The sequence below is a fragment of the Trematomus bernacchii genome, unplaced genomic scaffold, assembly GCF_902827165.1.
Source record: "Trematomus bernacchii unplaced genomic scaffold, fTreBer1.1, whole genome shotgun sequence".
In the NCBI taxonomy this organism is placed as follows: Eukaryota; Metazoa; Chordata; class Actinopteri; order Perciformes; family Nototheniidae; genus Trematomus; species Trematomus bernacchii.
In genome coordinates, this window is record NW_022987720.1 from 25,386,473 (window position 1) to 25,405,946 (window position 19,474).

The 19,474-nt window shown below is 40.8% G+C and overlaps 1 protein-coding gene across 1 annotated transcript in view; it reads left to right on the plus strand.

Moving 5' to 3' along the window:
• cacna1ha (calcium channel, voltage-dependent, T type, alpha 1H subunit a) overlaps positions 1-19,474 on the plus strand; it is a 126,295-nt gene that overhangs the window by 38,921 nt on the left and 67,900 nt on the right. The window contains 2 exon segments of the mRNA XM_034143463.1: positions 18,181-18,292; positions 19,288-19,421. Coding sequence (XP_033999354.1) covers positions 18,181-18,292; positions 19,288-19,421 — 246 coding nt within the window.

A 19,474-nucleotide genomic window follows, 5' to 3' on the forward strand; every position in this document is an offset into this window, starting at 1 on the left:
GTTTCTTTTCAATCCTTCTGATAAAAGCGACCTCATTAAGCCTAAAGGGGTTCTTCTCTTTTTAAAATTAAAGGAGAGGTGGTGGCACACACACACACGCACGCACGCACACACACACACACACACAGAGGCTCGTTCAGCGGTAGCATACGGTTTCAATGGTCTGATTCACAGTTGTGTCAAACTGAGCGTGAGGTAGTTTCAATTATGACTCAGCTGCTATACACAGATCAAAAGAAGATGACTCTCTGAACTAAATATATACTGGTCGTGACCTGCATCACACTTTTAATGGCTCGGGCAGAGACCTGTTTTGCGTCATCGTTATAATGACCATAAAGCGACGGCTAGAACCAGTCCTGCATACTCGGCTTTCTGCACTTCTTTTATCTCTTGTACTTTAGTTCCTTTAACTACATTTGTGTTGCTAATCCAATTTCAGCCAAATGTCCCGGAATTGGATTTGTGTTTTTACACCATCAGCTTATTGAAAATCAATCAATTTGTTTATGCTTGTGCAGTATTCAGCGGGGGTTGCTTATTCCACTGATTGAACTGTTTTTAATTGCATCAGTCAGTTAGATAAAGGTTGATTCTGCGGTTCGGGAGAAAGATTCAGATGTTTGAACTCAACAGCCAAACGATTAACCCCCCTCCCGTCAGTGCTCCTTCAGAGAACTGCTGTGGAAATCCATCAGGAAATATCAACAGTCATTGCAAACTGTGCTTTAATTGGGATAAAGAAGATGATAGAAATCGAAACGGGTATCCTAGCAAGTATTTGGGTGCCCAAATAGAGTGGTGTCGGGACTTTTTTTAGTCTGACCTGTAAGGGCTCCCTCGACAAAGCCAATGGGATTTTTCCGTTGATATAATGCTTTACGTTATGCAGCAGTTTTTGACTGAAGTCCACCATATACACAGCTGCATCTGTGCCTCTTTCATGACTTATTTGAGAAGTAGCTGGCGTAACTTCCTCATGAGTATCTACATTCATTAGAAAGTGGCTGTCTTCGGTAAAGAAGTATTCAGTTGGAAAACTGAGTACTAGTAAAAGTTGCTCATTCACACCAACGGTGTTTCAGGGCCGGTTCGAAGCTGGAGCTTGAAAAGCACCGGGTTTTCCTGTTCACACCGCAGCGGAGCAGCCTCTTAGCTCCGGAATCCGGTTCGTTTCAAGCACCAAAAAATTGTCCGGCTAGAGCAAAAGCACCGCATACGTCACGCTTACGTCGAGGCGGGGGCAGGGGCGGGGGCGGGATCAACTCCTGAACAACAACAAAAAGCCTGCGTTTTATCCAGTTTGTACACAACGATGGAGAAACTTAACAAGCAGCAGTGGTCCACTGAAGAGACCAGCTACCTACTGGGAATCTGGTCTTCCGAAGAGGTAGAGAGGAAGCTGGAGGGGAGCAAAACCAAAACGAGTAGCGCTTCAGCACAATCGGCCATTGTTGTTGTTGTCGGTGTGAGCTGTGAGGGGTTTCCGCGCGGTTTGGCTTTATGAAGCAGGCACGCAAACGGTTACGTCATGACTCAAACGATGACGCAATGACGCAGCACCATTCGGACTCTGGGCGGTGTGAAAAGAGCCGGAGCTAAACCGAAGAACCGGTTCTGAACCTGAAAAGCTCTAGCACGGAGCTTGAACCGGAGTTGCGTTGGTGTGAATGAGGTATAAAGAGAGGAAGTGCTATTCCCATAGTGCTTCTTGGGCTGTTTTTCAACTCTACTCTGATTTCCCCTCATTATTCATCAGACATTTGTTTACCAGATATTTCATTAACTGAAAAAAGACACCAAAGGTCATCAACGCCAATTCAAAGAATGTCTTTCTTTTAACACTGTGGTGTTTTGATATTTAATGAGAGGCGAATAAGATCAACTTCATTGTCTTTTAATTGCTGTAGCTTAGGGGTTTTACTGAAAATAATCAGTGAATGAATCCATGCCAAATAGTATCACTCTTATTTACCAATAAAGGTTAATTAAATCAGTGACTCTGCAGCAAAAAGACGTTGTGAGAAATTATAATAATGCGAAAAATACAATAACAACATCTGGAGACTCGAGCATTGCACTGGACTTCCTGCTATCTATTTTTTTAAATAATGATCTTATCAAGCTAAACACAAAGCCCTGGCTAACAGCCAAACATGTAGCTTATACTAATGTGCTGTATAATGTTCCACAGTGATTGTCTTCTGAGCTAATGCAGCAGATAAAAAACCTGAGGGGAGAGGCTTATGTAATGGTTACCCGTGAAGGTAATGTGCCCGGCCATTAGAGGCTGTAGCCTGCTAGTGAATCAGCTCTCATAGAGAACCCTGCCAAGATCCACCGCTCACACATGGCTACACACTCATACGCATCGCCACCCACACACACACTCGCAGACACACGCAGGTTCATGTGGAGGGCTCGCGTCGATATACACAAGACGTGCACACAACGAGATGTACACACATCCTTGAACATAGGCACGTTTTCACACCTATTGTCCGACTTGTGCGGTTTGAATACCTAGGATATTTGTTTGTATACACTGTCGGTTTCATCAATTGTGCATTTGAGACTTAGCGTTTAAGTACAAATGACAAAGTTCTTGCCTTTACATGCATGTTTTTTTTAATAACATGTGTAAGCATACCTTTGTGTGTGGGTATGTGTGTGTGCAGCCTTGGTTTGTGTCCAGGTGTCCATATGCTGCCAGGCAGGACAGGGCATATGGCCATCTGGTGGAAGATAGAAATACAACCAATAGGCTTTGACCTTTGGATTTGTTTTTTGTCACAGCGCCTGCATGTACTGTATAATGTTCATCTGACATCATCACTTTTAGTTATCGTGAAGATCTTCTAGAAAGAAATAGATGGGTGATTTTGCAAAGGACTACGTACAGTAAATCAATCAACATCAGAATACTCGACTAGTCCCTGGGGGATGTTATGAATGTCATGTTTTCAGTAATAACACATCCATTGTCATTCAGGACAGATGCATGATGGTGGACATGTTATCCAGTGATTTATAGTAGTATAAACTTCTAGGCAGAGATACATAATAAAAGTCAGGAAGCATTTCTGGCATCACTCTCTCATGTCATTATCCTAAAGCCACTCTGACAGTTCAATATAAATAATAGCGTATGCACCAGTTGCAGAATATCTTGCAGAAATATAGAAAACCCAGCTTCCAAGATCTTGCATTCAACCAAGCAATCGCTGACATTGATTTGTGTATGAATAGAAGAAAGATACTTCTGCTTCCTCAGGTAACATTTACGAGAAAGGCAATTGTTCACATCTATTTTTCATTCACCATCTTCTCTTTCTTTTCTGTCTCTCTCTTGTTATTACATCTCAGAATAAAAGTAATATAATGGTATAGAATAAATAATAGTTTTTGTAAAGCTCCTCATGCAGAAACTCTTTTAAAAAACATGGCTATTTTAAAATAGGTATCAACTAATTCTTTCTAAATGCCATAATTACAATTGTAAATTAACTTTTGTAACTATTTTCTCCTGAATTTGCTTGATTTTTTATGAGCTATAAAATGTTTTTAAATTAGGCTGCAATGGTTATGTTTTTAGCATCCTATAGGCGTGTTCACACCGGAGTACTTTTACCCGTACTTTTCCCGTTTAGTTCCGTTAGTGCCTGGAATTTTGCGTTCACACCAAAAAGAGAACTTTTACCCCCATTTTTAGTGCCTGCTAGAGAGGTGGAACTATCCTGGGGAGAAAAAAGTACCAATTTCGATTGGCTGGGCGAATTGCAAACCACGCCCCGTACAACTCTGAAAAGTTTTGTGAAGCCGCCATTGTATTTGCTGGCATTAGCATTATTAGCATTAGCATTAGCCCCGCGCACCAACGGAGAGAGAATAACTTATGGCAACACAAAAAAAACCATGGGAGCGGTGGAGGGATGAGGAGGTGTCGGCGTTCTGGCGATTTACTCGGAAGGCTTCAGAAGAAGCTGCTGGGAGTCCCAGCATCTTCTACTGAAGCCAGTCCCCAACTCCGGGGACTTCCGGCCGGGGACTTCGGGTGGCAGTATACGCAGTGAAGTGGTTTGCTGCCTGCCAGTAAACCCAAAGCAGAAGAAGAAGAAGTGACGTCAGCGGCTTCATTTGCGTAATCTTCCCTCAGGGAACTTATTCCGGTGTGAACGCGATCTGTACTTAGTTCCATGGGGGTACTAAGTGCTGGTACTAAGTGCTGGTCACTAAATACGGCAAAGTACTTGGTGTGAAAGCGGCTAATGGACTTTGATGACCTCCGTAACATAGTGACGTCACTATGTAACATTTGCACTTCTATTTGGCTAGCGCTCTATCACATTGTACATGATAGGCTAAGGGGCTGGACATCTCTAAGTGGTTGACCAATCACAGCAGAGCATGGCCAACTAACCAATCAGAGCAGACTGGGCTCTGGTTTCAGACAGAGGGTGAAAAGAGGTGCTGCAGAACAGGCAGTATGAGAAAAATAAAGAGCCTTTTGAACATTAAAGCATATAAACAAGTCACAGTAGAGCCACTAAATACAAATATGAGCCTGAAAATGAGCATGATAGGCCCCTTTAATACCTCATATTAAATAACATCTGCAGTTAGAGTCATGCTATTCCCTTTCCTTCCTTCCCAGCCAGTGGCTTCTGTCTCAGCTTCACATGTGTCTGTGTAACCAGGCAAACAGTGAAGCAGCAGGACTGATCTATAAAGCACACCAAAGCTGTAAATAATACTGTGAGGTCAGCGCTACGATCCTCTGAGGAGACGTGAAGCTCCAAAACAAACACTTGGTCTGAGCACTGCAACACTGCCGCACATAAACTAGACCTTTCATGAGCTCCTTTTTAATACATAAAGAACTGACGGGCCTTTGTGTAATTTGTAATAGGATAAATGGGAAGTTTAACCTTAGAGTTTAACAGGATTAATGGATGAATACATTTGGAGCGAGGCTTAAAATGTTTTCCTGTGTGTATGTGAAGAGATTGCTCATATATGTAATGGATTATACTTGGATTATATGGCATGTATTTGGCATGCAGAGGCGGGTAGAAGAGAGAAAAGAGATGGGAAAAGAGAGGGAGGTGATCTTTTGTATCCCCCTCTCTCCCTTGACAATATAAAGCGTGAGACTGGTTCAGAGAGAGAGGAGGAGGGGAGGAGGAAATACAGTGAAAAAAACGGAGGAAACAATCAAAGAAAAATGTAAACACGGTGGCCAAAATGCAGACAAAAGACACAAAACACTCCACCTTCCTGTCCTTAACTCTCCTCTCTCTTTCTCTCCGTGGACACTTCTCTGGAATCCTCAGACTGCTGTCGGTTACTTAGCAACCAGAATCCTGTCGAAACTGTGTCAGAGAGACCGAGAGGGAGAGAGCGCTGCACGGTAGACGAGGCCCTCCTAATCACTGTAATCTGTCAGGATGTTTATGTCTGACGCGTGTTATCAGCATTCATTTCAACATGTGATGTACACAGGCCCGCGAGAATCCATTTGTGATTCATTATCAGGCTGCCGTCATGCTACACATTTCATGTTGTCAGAAGTTCAAAGAAAGGACTAAAAGCAACTATGCATTAGCTTGCCTCGATAACTTTCCGACCTCCTTATCCTGTCTTTAGCACTCTCAATTTAAACATTCGTACTGATGAGCACATGGCAACCTACGAGTGTGAAAAGTGAAGCTAATGAAAAAGTGCCTTAAACATGCATACTCTGTAGAAAGTCATCCAATTGTATGAACAAATGATCCTGTTTCTCACTTAATTTACGACCACAATAAACCTTTTTCTGATGTTTTTAGGTTCATAATCAGTAGTATGAAGTCTTCTTCACTACAGCTCCGTGTTTTTATCCATAACCCTTTCACTTTATGTTTTTGAGTTGATGAAAACTCATTTTAACATTTTGTTTGCCCAAAATGTAATGTTTAGTATTTTGTTGTACTTAGCTTCCCCTTTTCTAGCCACTTCCTGTTCCAAAAAATCCTCCAAAAACTAGAACGTAGGACGGCCAAGATACCAAACTCGCTCGAAGCGTCAGTTTATTAACAAAAAAGGGCATCACCGTTACATCGCCAACCTTTTGTGTTACAACTAATGCTGAAGACATAAATCTAAACTCATAATGATGTCACGGAAAATCTGATTTTGGGCCTGGCACTTTGACAAATTACTTACAAAGTGGTGTCACGAAGGGTCAAAGATGTTTTCCTTTATCAGGCAGGGAGTTTTTTTTATTGAGACGCCATTTAGTTGCTCGATGGTGAAATGAAGGATCCTGTGTTTTTGCTTAAGTACACAATATAGTCATATGTCATCTACAGCTCCCATTTTGATTGCATATGAACTACATGTCATCCAGTGCAGTGGAGCCAAAACCTCAAGGTCAAGCTTATTGGTTAAACCATTTCAGGCGTGTGTGCTGTTGTGTGTGTGTGTGTGTGTGTGTGTGTGTGTGTGTGTGTGTGTGTGTGTGTGTGTGTGTGTGTGTGTGTGTGGTGTGTGTGTGTGTGTGTGTGTGTGTGTGTGGTGTGTGTGTGTGTGTGTGTGTGTGTGTGTGTGTGTGTGTGTGTGTGTGTGTGGTGTGTGTGTGTGTGTGTGTGTGTGTGTGGTGTGTGTGTGTGTGTGTGTGTGTGTGTGTGTGTGTGTTTTTTTAAGGCCAGGGTCCCAGCAGATGCAGCTACTCTATTTAGGGCACTTTGTACCCCTCTCTTTTTCTCTTTCTGACACATCGTGACACACCTGCGCTTACACAAAGATGGGATGGATCTCGCCTCGTGTTCTGGAAGTGTCAGTAATGTTTCGGTCCAGTACATCATGTGCACTATGCAGCGCTGCACATAACAACACTTTTTCCATGTTTGAGTGAAAAGAGACTATCTTGTGTTTCACTTTGCACATAGATATCTATCACTGTGTTGAAGTAGACCTTAGAGAGGAATAGGGTATGATTTATTATCATCAATTCTGGTAGTTGATGTTAAACATTTGAACTAGTGTCATCAACATAGAAGTTTTAAAAGGCAGAGAAATTGAGTTGGAGATGAAAGTGCCTTTAGCAGTGAGACTAAAAGAGAAATTCAGAGGGAATCCTGGTGTAACTGCGTCACTGCTGCCTCTTCGTCCTCTCTGAGGTGTTGGAGGAGGAGGACGAGGGATGGAGAGATGGAGAGATGAAAGTGGGAACGAGGAGGAGCGAGTTCAGGGACAGGCTGATTTATGAGTTTCTGTTTCTGAATCGTGCCGTCTTCGGGGACCTAATGAGATGAGCCGATCTGTAGCTCACACACACACACACACACACACACACACACACACACACACACACACACACTGCGCGACACATGCTGCAACTAGTCATTCTGTTGGCAAAATCCTTAAAGCAGTGATCACAGCAGGGGGGGACTTTGAGGTAATGCTAGAGTGTGTGTGTGCGTGCGTTTGTCTTCTGTGGCAGATGGTCAAATAAATGAACAATCATCCCAATCAAACAGGGCTTGGTGTCTGGATTGGATCCACTGCAATATGGACGAATGTAGATAACAACTGAAGAAGTGAGGAAAACACAAACATGACGAGGAAGAAGTGCGGATTTTTGGTCAGAGCAGAGATTCACAACAAAGTTTTGCGATGAGCATTGGAGGGTAAGAAAGGACAGCAGAGGGGGAGCAGAGCTCATTAACAGTGAACGGAGGGATGAAGGAAGGAGGACACACATCCACGAATGGTCTTTTGGGCGATGCCAGCAGTTAGAGAAGCTCTGAACGTAGCCGTGCTGCTGCTGCTGCTCTGTTGTAGCATAAATGAGCTCCTCTGAGACTTGCAACAACAGAGCTGGAAAGGTGTCTACAAGTGAAACACGACACTACAAATGCCCCCAAGTGCATTTCAATTATTGGCTAATAGGGATATATTATATATAAAATGAAGATACTGCAAAAATGTTTAAAGATTATTCTTGAATAATGTATTAATATAGATATTAAATCACATCATAGTATCAAATGTAGCAGCATATCTACTAAATAATGTAACACTAGGGGAATTCTACCTAATATTTTTCTCATTTTCTAGACCGAGGGTGTGTGGATAGATGGTGTGCTACTTTCCCATTATTATGTTGCAGTAGCATTCTCAAAACAAAAAAAAACGTGAATATAGAGATTAATAGAATCATAAGTTGTTTATCCAGGATATTCAGGTTTGCATAGCAATTTTAAACCATAAAGAAAAGTATGTTGTCACAAATATGTCTAGTAAAGGTTATGCAACTCATGTGGTTTAACAAAAATGTGTTGCAAGACAAATAATGGCAACATGAGATTTGATCAAAATATCCAAGAAACCTTCATATTGAATACATCGGTCCACTGTGCTGATACTAAACTTAATTCTTAAGAAAAATGTATTTCCCCAAAATCTGCTTCCTGCAAATACAGTATCATTGATTACTTTATAGTTGACAGATAAAAGCATTAAGTTAGGGGACGATTTTGGATGAATATGGTACTGACAATGCTAATGTTACACTTAAGCAGGCGTAAAGACATGTTAATAAAGTCCTTTGAATACCCAACCATTGACAGGTGAACTATACTGTCATGCAGGTTTAATAACACCATTTGGAACTTACTTAGAATATACAAAGCCGATATGGAAGGGACAACTGAAACTGCATTTGAATGTGTATGCTCATCTTAACTGGCAATACACACACACACACACACACACACACACACACACACACACACACATACTGACTGACAGTACGCACACACACTCATACATACACACACACTGCTGCCCTGTTGATCGACCTGAGTGTAGAGTGTGATTAGGTTATTACTGATGGGATTGAGTTTGCTCTCGTCTAATGAAAGAGGGATGGAGTGGAGCATGGACAATTGAAGAGGGGGTCCCAGAGAAATGGATTGTGAAAGAAGATGGAAGAAAACGTATATGGAGATGAGGGGCTAAGATGAAGAGAAGGAGGTGAAAGGCTAAGAGGATAAATAAAGGGGGGGAGGTAATGTAGAGGAATGAAGGTGACAGCATGGAGAATAGAGAGTGAGAAGAGGTGAAGGTGAGTGTCAAGGAACTGAGGAAGGAGGGAAGGGTGAAAAGGTGTTGAGGAGGGGGATGGAGTGAGGAGTTAACCTTGTTTCAGTGGGCGTAAGGTTAATGTTCCTGCACTGCTTTGAGATTAAAAATCCTGCACTTGGTTTTTACTGGTAAATGAAATACACTATTAGGTTTATAAAGGGAAGGTAAGCTCACGTTTTCTTTTGGAATGAAGCTTATGTTAAAATAAAAAATGGAAAATGCATGTAAAAAAACAATGTTCTTATGGCATGCTTTATTAAAAAGCACTTTCATTGAATTTTAACCATGCGGTGCATTCAGCATTTAGCATTTAAAACCCACACAGCGCTGTCTGAACTTACATGCTACATCATGATTTATTTAAATGTAGATTATAATACTGGAGTACTGTAAATATACTCTCTTTGTTATGTTATATTTCAACTAACGATCAGATAGCCAAAAACACCAGCAAAATACAACAAGTACACAATTTAGAGCGCTTGAGAAAGCTATCTGCTAGTTTTTGCTAGCTAGCATTTGGAATGTAACTCGATTAAACATGCTAACTTAGTAGTTTTATTAAGATATTTACATTCATAAAACAACTGTTTTCATTATTTGTTCATCACAAATCCTAGGTGTACATACAGCCCGCATTGTCTGCTCCATTAGTTAACTTGCTAGCTAGCTAGCTAACTCACCACACCACACGGCACATTTTACATTGTATGCTTTTGACAAATGAATGGACAAACGTTTAGATTGTGTCTTAGTGGTATGGTTATAGTATTTGTTTCCCCCCATTTTCTCCTTCTCAACATATCACTCTAAAAGCTCAAATAACCTCCAAACCACTTTAAAAATGCACTAAATCGTTTTAGACAGGCCTGTTTCTTCCTCCATCTCTCCATCGTTGTGTTAATGGGTGCAAACATTTTCTTTCCCCAAAGCCATCTGTCTCCATGGCAGAGTTGAGTGCTGTGTGACTGGTCACTGATCTGAACCTCTCTCGTTCACACTAATTACCTCTCTTCTAGCCCTGAAATTCAGCAAATTGAGGCAAACCACGGCAAAAATACCAGTTGAAATTCATCTGCTTACCTGAGGAAATTCACCTGACAAAGGAGAGTGACACCAGGAGGCACAAAGCTCTGTAAATAGTGACCACCAACTGTGACCACTTAGACACTTTTGAAGCTAAGCTCCCCTGTTTGGACGAAATTCCCTGAAAACAATGGAACTGTTCTGATTAAAATGTGGTGTTGCAAATGTTCCTGTTAGAAATGAGGGAACACAGCATACATAGAGGCAATGCATACCTATGTTGTTCTTGAAGAAGTACTGTGGAGGAATTTGTTTCTGCATTACGAGATCTGTCAAAGCATTCTGTCTACAGTAAAGAATACTACTATTGTTATTACTACTGTTTATTGGAACTAAACATTCAGTAGCCTAATGTACTGGATTACACCCACTGTTGCAAAGTGATCACGCCCGTCCCCAACTCCCCAAATGAGATTTATACAAACAGTTGACAACGCTTACTGTTCAAGACACACTTCTGTAGTTGTGAGATCAGAAGATCAACTTTTCCTCACGCTGAAGCAATAGTCAGTTTGAGAGCTGCTAACCAGATGGGACAGACTGGATGTGTAGTTTATGGAAGAACAACGAGCGCTGAGCCGCGGAGCAGAAAGGGATAAGTTCTGCGTGTGTGCTGAGACTTAACACTGTAGCTCCTCTTTAACACAGAGGGACAGATGGAGAACCCTGGAAGAAGAGAACAAAACAGGAAGGGAGGGATGTAGAAAGAGACAAAACAGCTGATAATGTGCTGTTAATCTAATGAAAGCAAATCGTTTATTTTGTGTCATTTTGTGCACTCACTGCTGTGCTGTGATGGGCGACAACAGGACTATTATTTGTCTGTAGTGCTTCAGTGCTCTTTTGTTGTTCACCGCGCCCTCCTTCCTCCCCTCTGCTCGCTCTCTGTGCGCCGCCACCAACCTGACAGCTCAACTGGAGTGGGCTTGACACAGTGTATGCATTGCAGAGTGGGCTTGACAAGGTGTGTGTGCTGTCGGAACTCTCCTGTGGATTCCTGCTTTTGTGTGTCCATGTTTCCCTGAGAGGTTGTGTAGAGGAATTGTTGTTGTCTTGCATCAGCAGCCGCTTGTGTCCAAACATCTGCGTGCTAAAACTCAGCTTTTTCATGTCCAGCTGGAAAATAAAAGGGAAAACACACCATGCATACCATGCTTCACCCTGGGTGTACTCATGTAAGCAAGCACTATGCATGTGTGTGTGTGTGTGTGTTCACTTGTGTGTAAGTGTTATCACAGGCGCTGTAGGTGCGAGACTTTGCTGTGAATGAGTGTTGTACTAATTCACAGGCTCTTACAAATGCTTCACATTGCATTGCATTATTTGTGTTTGGTGTACCTTGGAAGGCTTCTATTGTTACATATTCACACAGCAGACGCTGGAGACAAACACTGAGTCATTGTGAGCCCATTATACAGTCACACATAGATGTAATTGATGCTCCATATATCTGTTATTTTTGTCAGCTTTCCATCATCTTCCACACTCATCAGTTTTAATTACTGTTTGTGCATGTGTATGTCTACCTTTGCATCTGCCGTCCTTTTCCGTACCCTTACAAAGTGTAAAATAAGTTACTCTTGCCCTTGAGAAAGAGAACTAAGCGCTCCAGTTAGATTGTGTGTCCACTGATGGAACACTGTGGTTATACTTGAGGAGCTAAGATATTGAAAGAACTATAAAATAGGGTTTGGGTCAGGTTCAAAGATGCTTTGATTATGTTATTTGCTTTTTTTGGGAAAAGGAATGGTCAATTCACCTGAATCTGTTTAGAAAGATAAGGCGGGATTTTAAAAGCTAATTTCAAATAGATGAATACATGAATATGTTAGACTGCTGGTCCACCAGTTAAAATGATGGTTAAATTCCCCTTCAAAATAAACTCAAAGATAATCAATATAGCAAAAGATATGCAATTGGTTTACCTTTACCTTGTACCCATGGGTAATAAGCATCCTACTCTGTGAACCTGTATTCATTTATATATATTGTTTTATATTACTTTTGAATTATTCAGCCAAAGTTACAGACTGTTACAATTTACTCTAGCTCCTTTCAAAAACAAAACAGTCTTTGTCAGTCATTTTTTATTTACTGAAACGTTGCACTCCAGTAGATCAAAATGACTATCTTTTAGTTGATGTCAAAACCCATCAACAATAAAAACAACTCATTGGTGCTCTGTTAAGTCAACCCAGTACTCCATCTGAGCTATACTGACCCAAACTGTGTCAAAAGTGATTTATTTGCACACAGACATGTATATAGACAGGTAATAAATATGTATATTTAAATCCCTTAGAGCTTGACTTATGAATACCCACAATGCCTCACATCCAGTTTATACTGAGATCTCATTTGATTTGCTGAGTGCTGAGGCATAAATCGACCTTAACAAGTGACAGCATGATGTGCCAGGCCTGGATTTGTCACTGCCAGAGGTGGAAATCCAACCAATGCACATTATATTTGATCCAGCTCATGGAAACATAGGAAGAACATAACTATACTTCTGAATCTGAGCCGTTGTGTGTGCTTGTGTGACGGACAACATTTGAGAAACACCAGAATCTTGTTTTCCCCCCGAAAATCAGTGTGTTCGCTGAGCTCGATCCGCAGCGACAGCCTGGCTTGACTTTGAGGACTTACACATGAATGCGTGTGTGTGTCTCTGCGCGCATACATCGGTGTGTGTGTGTGTGTGTATGTGTGTGGGTGAGCTGAAGACAGAAGGAGGCTCAGGAGATGTTGACTGTGGAGATTAAAGGGGAATTAGAGAAAGCAGAGCGCAGAACAAATACGAGAGAGAGACTGAATCTTTGAATATTGAAATCTCTCATTTTAATTCTGCCGCAGATTGCTAAATCTCTCGTCTGTGAAGGAAGGAACAACCTTACGATGGTGTTCGTACTTTGACACACTGGCCCAAGGCATTTTCTGTGTGATTGTTGTATTAATACTCACAACAACATAATTGTAACAGTGTTATCAACAATGTTTTATTGCCACTCCCCCTGAGGGCATTACCAGAAATGTTTTACACTGCCGTTATGGCTCAATACACTTTAACTCATTAGACTTACAACACAAGCAACAACCAAATGCTTTAAAGCTGTTGTTGCTTTTCACAGTTTAACCAAACGTAACTGTGCCTGAGTGAACATGGCCTCTGAACTGATGTTAACTACTCTGATGCCACTTGTTTACTTATTTCTCCTTCTCATTTAAAAAAAAAAAAAAAGTGTCTCCAGAGGATATTCTGCATTCTTCCTGTCTCCCACAGTAGCTCTGCTTCTGTTTACTTGAATAGCCAGCTGCTTCATACCAAAGCTTGGTGCATTGGCAGAGACCTCCTTCTCCAGAAATACACGCATTGCAGAGCCTGGTTTCTTCAGTATCACAATATCAGCACATCAAATTGTTAGAAACATGAGACATAAGTGTAGGCAGTGCTGGAAGAACCATTCAAACATGCACTTAGGTAAAACAAGTTCAATGTTGACAGATAAATGTAAAAGTGTTAAAGTAAAAATGCCCAGTCAGTGTTTCTCCATTATACATGATGTTTTTGGATTCAAATGACTGCTGCTTTCAAGAGTATAAAGCATTTCACTGCATCAATTGTTTAAGTTTGTACTAATTTTAACTACTTAATGTACTATTGGGTCGTTTCATCTACAGTGAAGAGGCATATAATGTATGTTTGTAGATTCACTGTCATGTGAGATACAGTATCTCTTAAAAGTAAACCTTTCCTTTTCATGAACTCAGACCAACCTCCCTTTTTCAATCCAAGAGGATTTCAAACAGCTTATTTATCTCAAGAAGTAAGAGAATGTTCTCAATCCATAGAGGGATACAACTTTTGCGGAAGTTCATCAGAAAGAGTGAAAATGACCACATCTTAAGATACACAGTTTTCAATGGACAGGAAGGGGATACAAACTGTAATCTGAAGAGTAACTAAAGCTGATACCTCTGTAATGGATTAGCCTTGGCCATACTGTATGTTATTATGGTCATGCCAATAAAGCTATTTGAATTGAATTAATTAACCATGAAAAGAGCAAATAATCGCAATAATTGAGCAAAATTGTATTAAAGTACAATACTTTAATTCCACCAAATGCAATTTCATCATGAATATATAATTTCCATATGAGCGTCATGCTCAGATGGTCATAGCAGACCTGAATTGACATATAAAATAAGCTTTATTTCATTGGTCTCATACATCTTCACCTTCCCTCTCAGAGGACAGAGGGAAGCCTTTTTGTCAGCAGGGAGAATAACGGCGTGGCATTTTGGCAGAGCCCGTAGCACACTGTCAGGTTTGGTTAATTAAGCGGTGTGACAAAGGTGAGCGGGGGGGAGCGAAACCCTCTGTCAGACGTACAAATGGCCTGTCACACAGATACTGTGGTGGAGGCAGCAGATAAAAGAGAATAGGCAACGTCTGAGTTCCATTTTCTGTTCTGTAATGATAAATGCATTAGGAATGTGCTTGTTGATTACCACTCCATACTAATTGAAATATTAGACAAATTATTTTTTCAAAGGCTCTTTGCTGTTTCTGTTTCCTGCCCAGAAATTATTTCAAAATGATCAAGTAGATAAACAATTAATGTCGGTATAATAAATACCCACTTCAATCAAATCCTGATGAAGCCTTTTACATTCACTGTTGTTTATTATTTGACATTAGTAGTTGGTCTTAATTCTATCTGATTGCTTTTGAAATGAGTTTTATTCATTTAGCGACTGTGGAAGATTAATTGTTGTGTACTTCAAATCTTTGCAATAGTGCCACTTACATTTGTAATTTGAAAATAACTTAAACTACTTAAACTTTTAAATTAATTCAACATGTTGAATTGATATTCAGTCTTTAGTTGCATGATATTGTACAGGACATAATAGACTTTGTTTTTAATGTCCATTTCTGATCAAGAGAGTAAACTGTCCCCAGAAGCAAAGTCTTATATACAGTATTTTTTGGTGAGTTTCTTGATCTTGACATGTTCAGTTTAGAAAGTTCCATACTTTCTGGCTTTTCCCTTTCCTGTAGTGTTAGATTTTTGTGCATGTAAATTGTCTGAAAAGGCTCAAATCCTCCAGAGGCAGTTTCATAATGACGTCACTATGTACTGTAACACTCAAGCTTCTATTGGCTAGCGCTCCACCATATTGTTCGTGATAGGCTAAGGGGCGGGACATCTGTAAGCAGTTGACCAATCACAAAAGATCCAGCTTGTTTCAGACAGAGGATGAAAAGAGGTGCTGCAGCACAGGCAGTATGAGAAAAATAAAGAGCTTTTTGAACATAAAAGAATGTAAACATTTTACAGTAGAAGCACACAACACAAATTTCAAAACATGAAATTTAGCATTTTGGGGCCCCTTTAACAAATTATTCAGCACATGAGACTGAAAAACCTGCCTTTAGTGTAGGATAAATTAAAGGTTATAACTGTGGCTATAGGAGACCTAGAGAGCGATTACCTCTCACTCTCACACCCAGAATTTATTGCTAATACAAACTTCTGTCCCGACCCCTGATCCCAGCAGTGAGTCCCCATTGTCCTTATGTTTGCGCCACATACATTTAATTTGCCTACACTGTATATATGCCTGCATTTGTTTGTACCTCTGATTGTGAGTAATGTAGAAGAAAGTGGTCACCATTTGTTTTCTGCTTCAACTCCCTCCTTAATTAGAACAGTACTTCACCCTGGGAATACTTCTACACTGCAACCCTGTGTGTGTGTGTGTGTGTGTGTGTGTGTGTGTGTGTGTGTGTGTGTGTGTGTGTGTGTGTGTGTGTGTGTGTGTGTGTGTGTGTGTGTGTGTGTGTGTGTGTGTGTGTGTGTGTGTGTGTGTGTGTGTGTGTGTGTGTGTGTGTGTGTGTGTGTGTGTGTGTGTGTGTGTGTGTGTGTGTGTGTGTGTGTGTGTGTGTGTGTGTGTGTGTGTGTGTGTGTGTGTGTGTGTGTGTGTGTGTGTGTGTGTGTGTGTGTGTGTGTGTGTGTGTGTCAAAGGAGGAGACTTGATTTAAAGCTTTTTCCTGCTCTTGTTCTCTTTGTAATTGTCCCTTTTCAAATGGCTCTGTCTCTCACTCATACCCTTATGATAACTGTGTTTTCATTTGAAGTAAAAGGGTCATTTTCCAACTTCCTAGCTGCAGATAAACTGTGTAAGGCTAACTTGTGTTATCTTAGACTGGTTTGATTTATGGCATCGCACCATGCTGCTACCGCTTTTTCACTATGGATCTATTTATTTGGTGATTGTGTAACTATAGGTTTATCTAAAGTAAATTGTACAAGGCATCTTTACCAGATGTTTTATCATTTTTTATGAATAGAGGCTAAGAATTGTCTTTAATTTAGTCAATAGAAACTAGGAAACAATTTCAGTTTCCATCCATGCCCTCAAAGCACGTCAAAGGAGTTCCAGACGGATTACAACTCTCACGTCTGTCTTTGCACTGAATCACTCATGCGGAAACATTGTTAAGACTCTATTACTTATAAAAGCCATTGTAATGTGAACAGAAATAAACCCAAAGAAAGGAAAGAAAACCCCACTGACCTAGCCCTCTATAGCGTACTGCTTTGTCCTAAATAGATAATCTCACTGAGAGTCCCACAAGGATAAAGAAAGGATAACACAAGCAATAGAAAGTCAACAAAAGATTACTTACAAGTGCTATTTCAGTCAGGTCAGAAGTAACAGCTGACATTTGTATACCTTTGATATTGTGCTTAGCCCTGTGATAATAAAATAGGACTCTAGAGGTGTTTTACAGAGCAAATATTGAGAGACTTGCATGAGTACTTACTTCTCTCTTCAGATCCTGGCATGGATTGCCACACATGTCTAGGAGTTTACTTCCCGTCTGTAATTGTGAGACTTGATCAATATTAGCGAATGATTCAACAGGATGTACAATAGACATGGGCCCATTAAAATGTTGATTTGTGAAATGTTGAAAAGGCCTGTAAACAGATTAACAGCCAGTCCTTTGGGTCATTACGAGAGCCATTATGTGCATTAGGCTCGCAAACCAAACTTCCTATTGGCATCCGTTTCCAGTGTGTTGGCGGAGTGTTTGTTTACTCACATAGTCTTGTGCCTGGGATTTTACTACGAGGCGAAGGCTTTTCCTCCAAGTATGCTTTGATATCTAGATTATACCATTGTCTCTAATGGATTAAGGCTCTCGGCATCATTGCTTGTTTTGGACCATGTTGCTCCTGTGTGTGGTTTGACCCTGATCATGGGTCCCTTTTGATTGGTCTGTGGTCGAACCCTAAGGAAGTGTGCTGGGTTGAAGCAAATTCTCGCAGTAGCTTAATGGTGGCACTACAACTTCCGTGTCAGTCACATGATGCCATTGGGCCCAAAAATATTTTCTTTAATTTGACGGTAAATGGACTACCCAGAAGAAACCCTTGAATAGCCCTTATTTGAATCAGTAGGTCCTGAAAGCCTACTTGGATAATGTATATTTAATGTCCCTCTCCAGTCATTTTACTGAGCAGTTTGGACGCATGGCTTAGGGAAAATCCTAGTGCGTACGTTGGTCCCGATGTTTGCAGAAGATTGCTGGTAAATCCACAGAAGATCTTGGTATTTTGGTTTTCAAGACTCAGGACATTTTGGCTTCATGTGCCACTAAGCAACTCTCATTGCAATGAATGTTTTCCCGCTTCCAACGCTGCATCCAGTTCTCTTCACGCATCCATATCTATGATCGGCAATGGAGGCGGTGTTACAGAAAAAGTTGTCCCCGGCATAGATTGTTCACCATTAACATAATTGTGCTTTTCACAATAAGCAGACTAAGATTTTGTTTGAAAATTCAACTGCATAGGACTACTTGAATTGTTGCTTTCCATTGCATCTCCCCTGAAATGAACAGTATGTATATATCCAATGTGTTTTGGCCTTAACCGCTTCCTGTACGTGGTTCGAGCACTTCTCCATGCTGGTGATTCTGCTCAACTGTGTGACTCTGGGGATGTTCCAGCCCTGTGAAGACGTCGCCTGCCAATCTGAGTGGTGCGGCATCCTGCAGGTGAGTGTAAGGTCTTCACTCTTAGCTCTGTGTGTGCTTTCTCTCCGTGCAAACACCTGACATACAACTTACTCTATTTACCTCAGTTATGCCTATATGAGGCTTTGCTGATGTGGCCATTAATACAGTAGTTATTTAATGTGAAAAGGTGTTGCTTACCTTGGTGACATATTAGAGCTTCTTCCACATGCGTTTACGTTAATTACGTAACCCTTCAATGTACATCAAATATACATTTAAGGGTCGTTCAAACGTGTTCTGCAATGATTGTAATGTTTTGTTAGGTGTCTGGGAGTGTTAAGTGTCCCTTGTTTCTTGTCTAAATGTTGTCCTTTTTGATGTTGTAAATGGAGCTGCTGTGATACAAGAGAAAAATCCGACTTGATCTGACAACGTATTATCCTATCTTATCGCATTAAGCCTGCCAACTCAGTGCTTTAGTGAGTGATGAAGAAAGCTCAGTAGCAATGTCATTTATAGTACCAAAATGTAAACCATGCATCAGACTGTTGTATTTCAAATTAAATGTCTCTATTACACTTCCAGGATCACTTCCACATTCTGCTTTTAGCTGCTGTGAAGTGACAGGAAGAGCAATAATAACTGCAATTTGTGAACAAATGGTAATGAAAACGTTCAGTCTCTTTCTTGTCTCATTTGTTTCAACATGCTGTTAGAGCAATGTTGTTTCTTGGCGCGCTGAGATATGCTCATTATATTCAAATGCAGACGCTCTTTTTTGCTGTGGTGCATTTCAATTTAATTGAGACGCAGCCATTACCATGCTAAGCCAGAGCTATTCCCCGCTGGGACGAGACTAACTAATGGAGACGAGAATTTACAACCTCCACTGGCACCTTCACAGCTTGTTTCAAAATGTGACTCCTTATTGATGAGGAAATGTAACGAGAACCGGACCTTTCTCTGTTGGCAAGTATTTGATTTCCTCTTGTAATAATATCTGTATGCATCTGTTTCTCTACTATTTCTCCCAGGTGTTGGACGACTGTATTTTTGCTTTCTTCGCTGTGGAAATGGTCATCAAGATGGTGGCCCTGGGAATATTTGGACCCAATTGTTACCTTGGCGACAAGTGGAACCAGCTTGACTTTGTCATCGTCATGGCGGGGTTAGTATCCCACAATGCTTTTTTAATCTTGCTCACAAATTGCTAAATTGTCT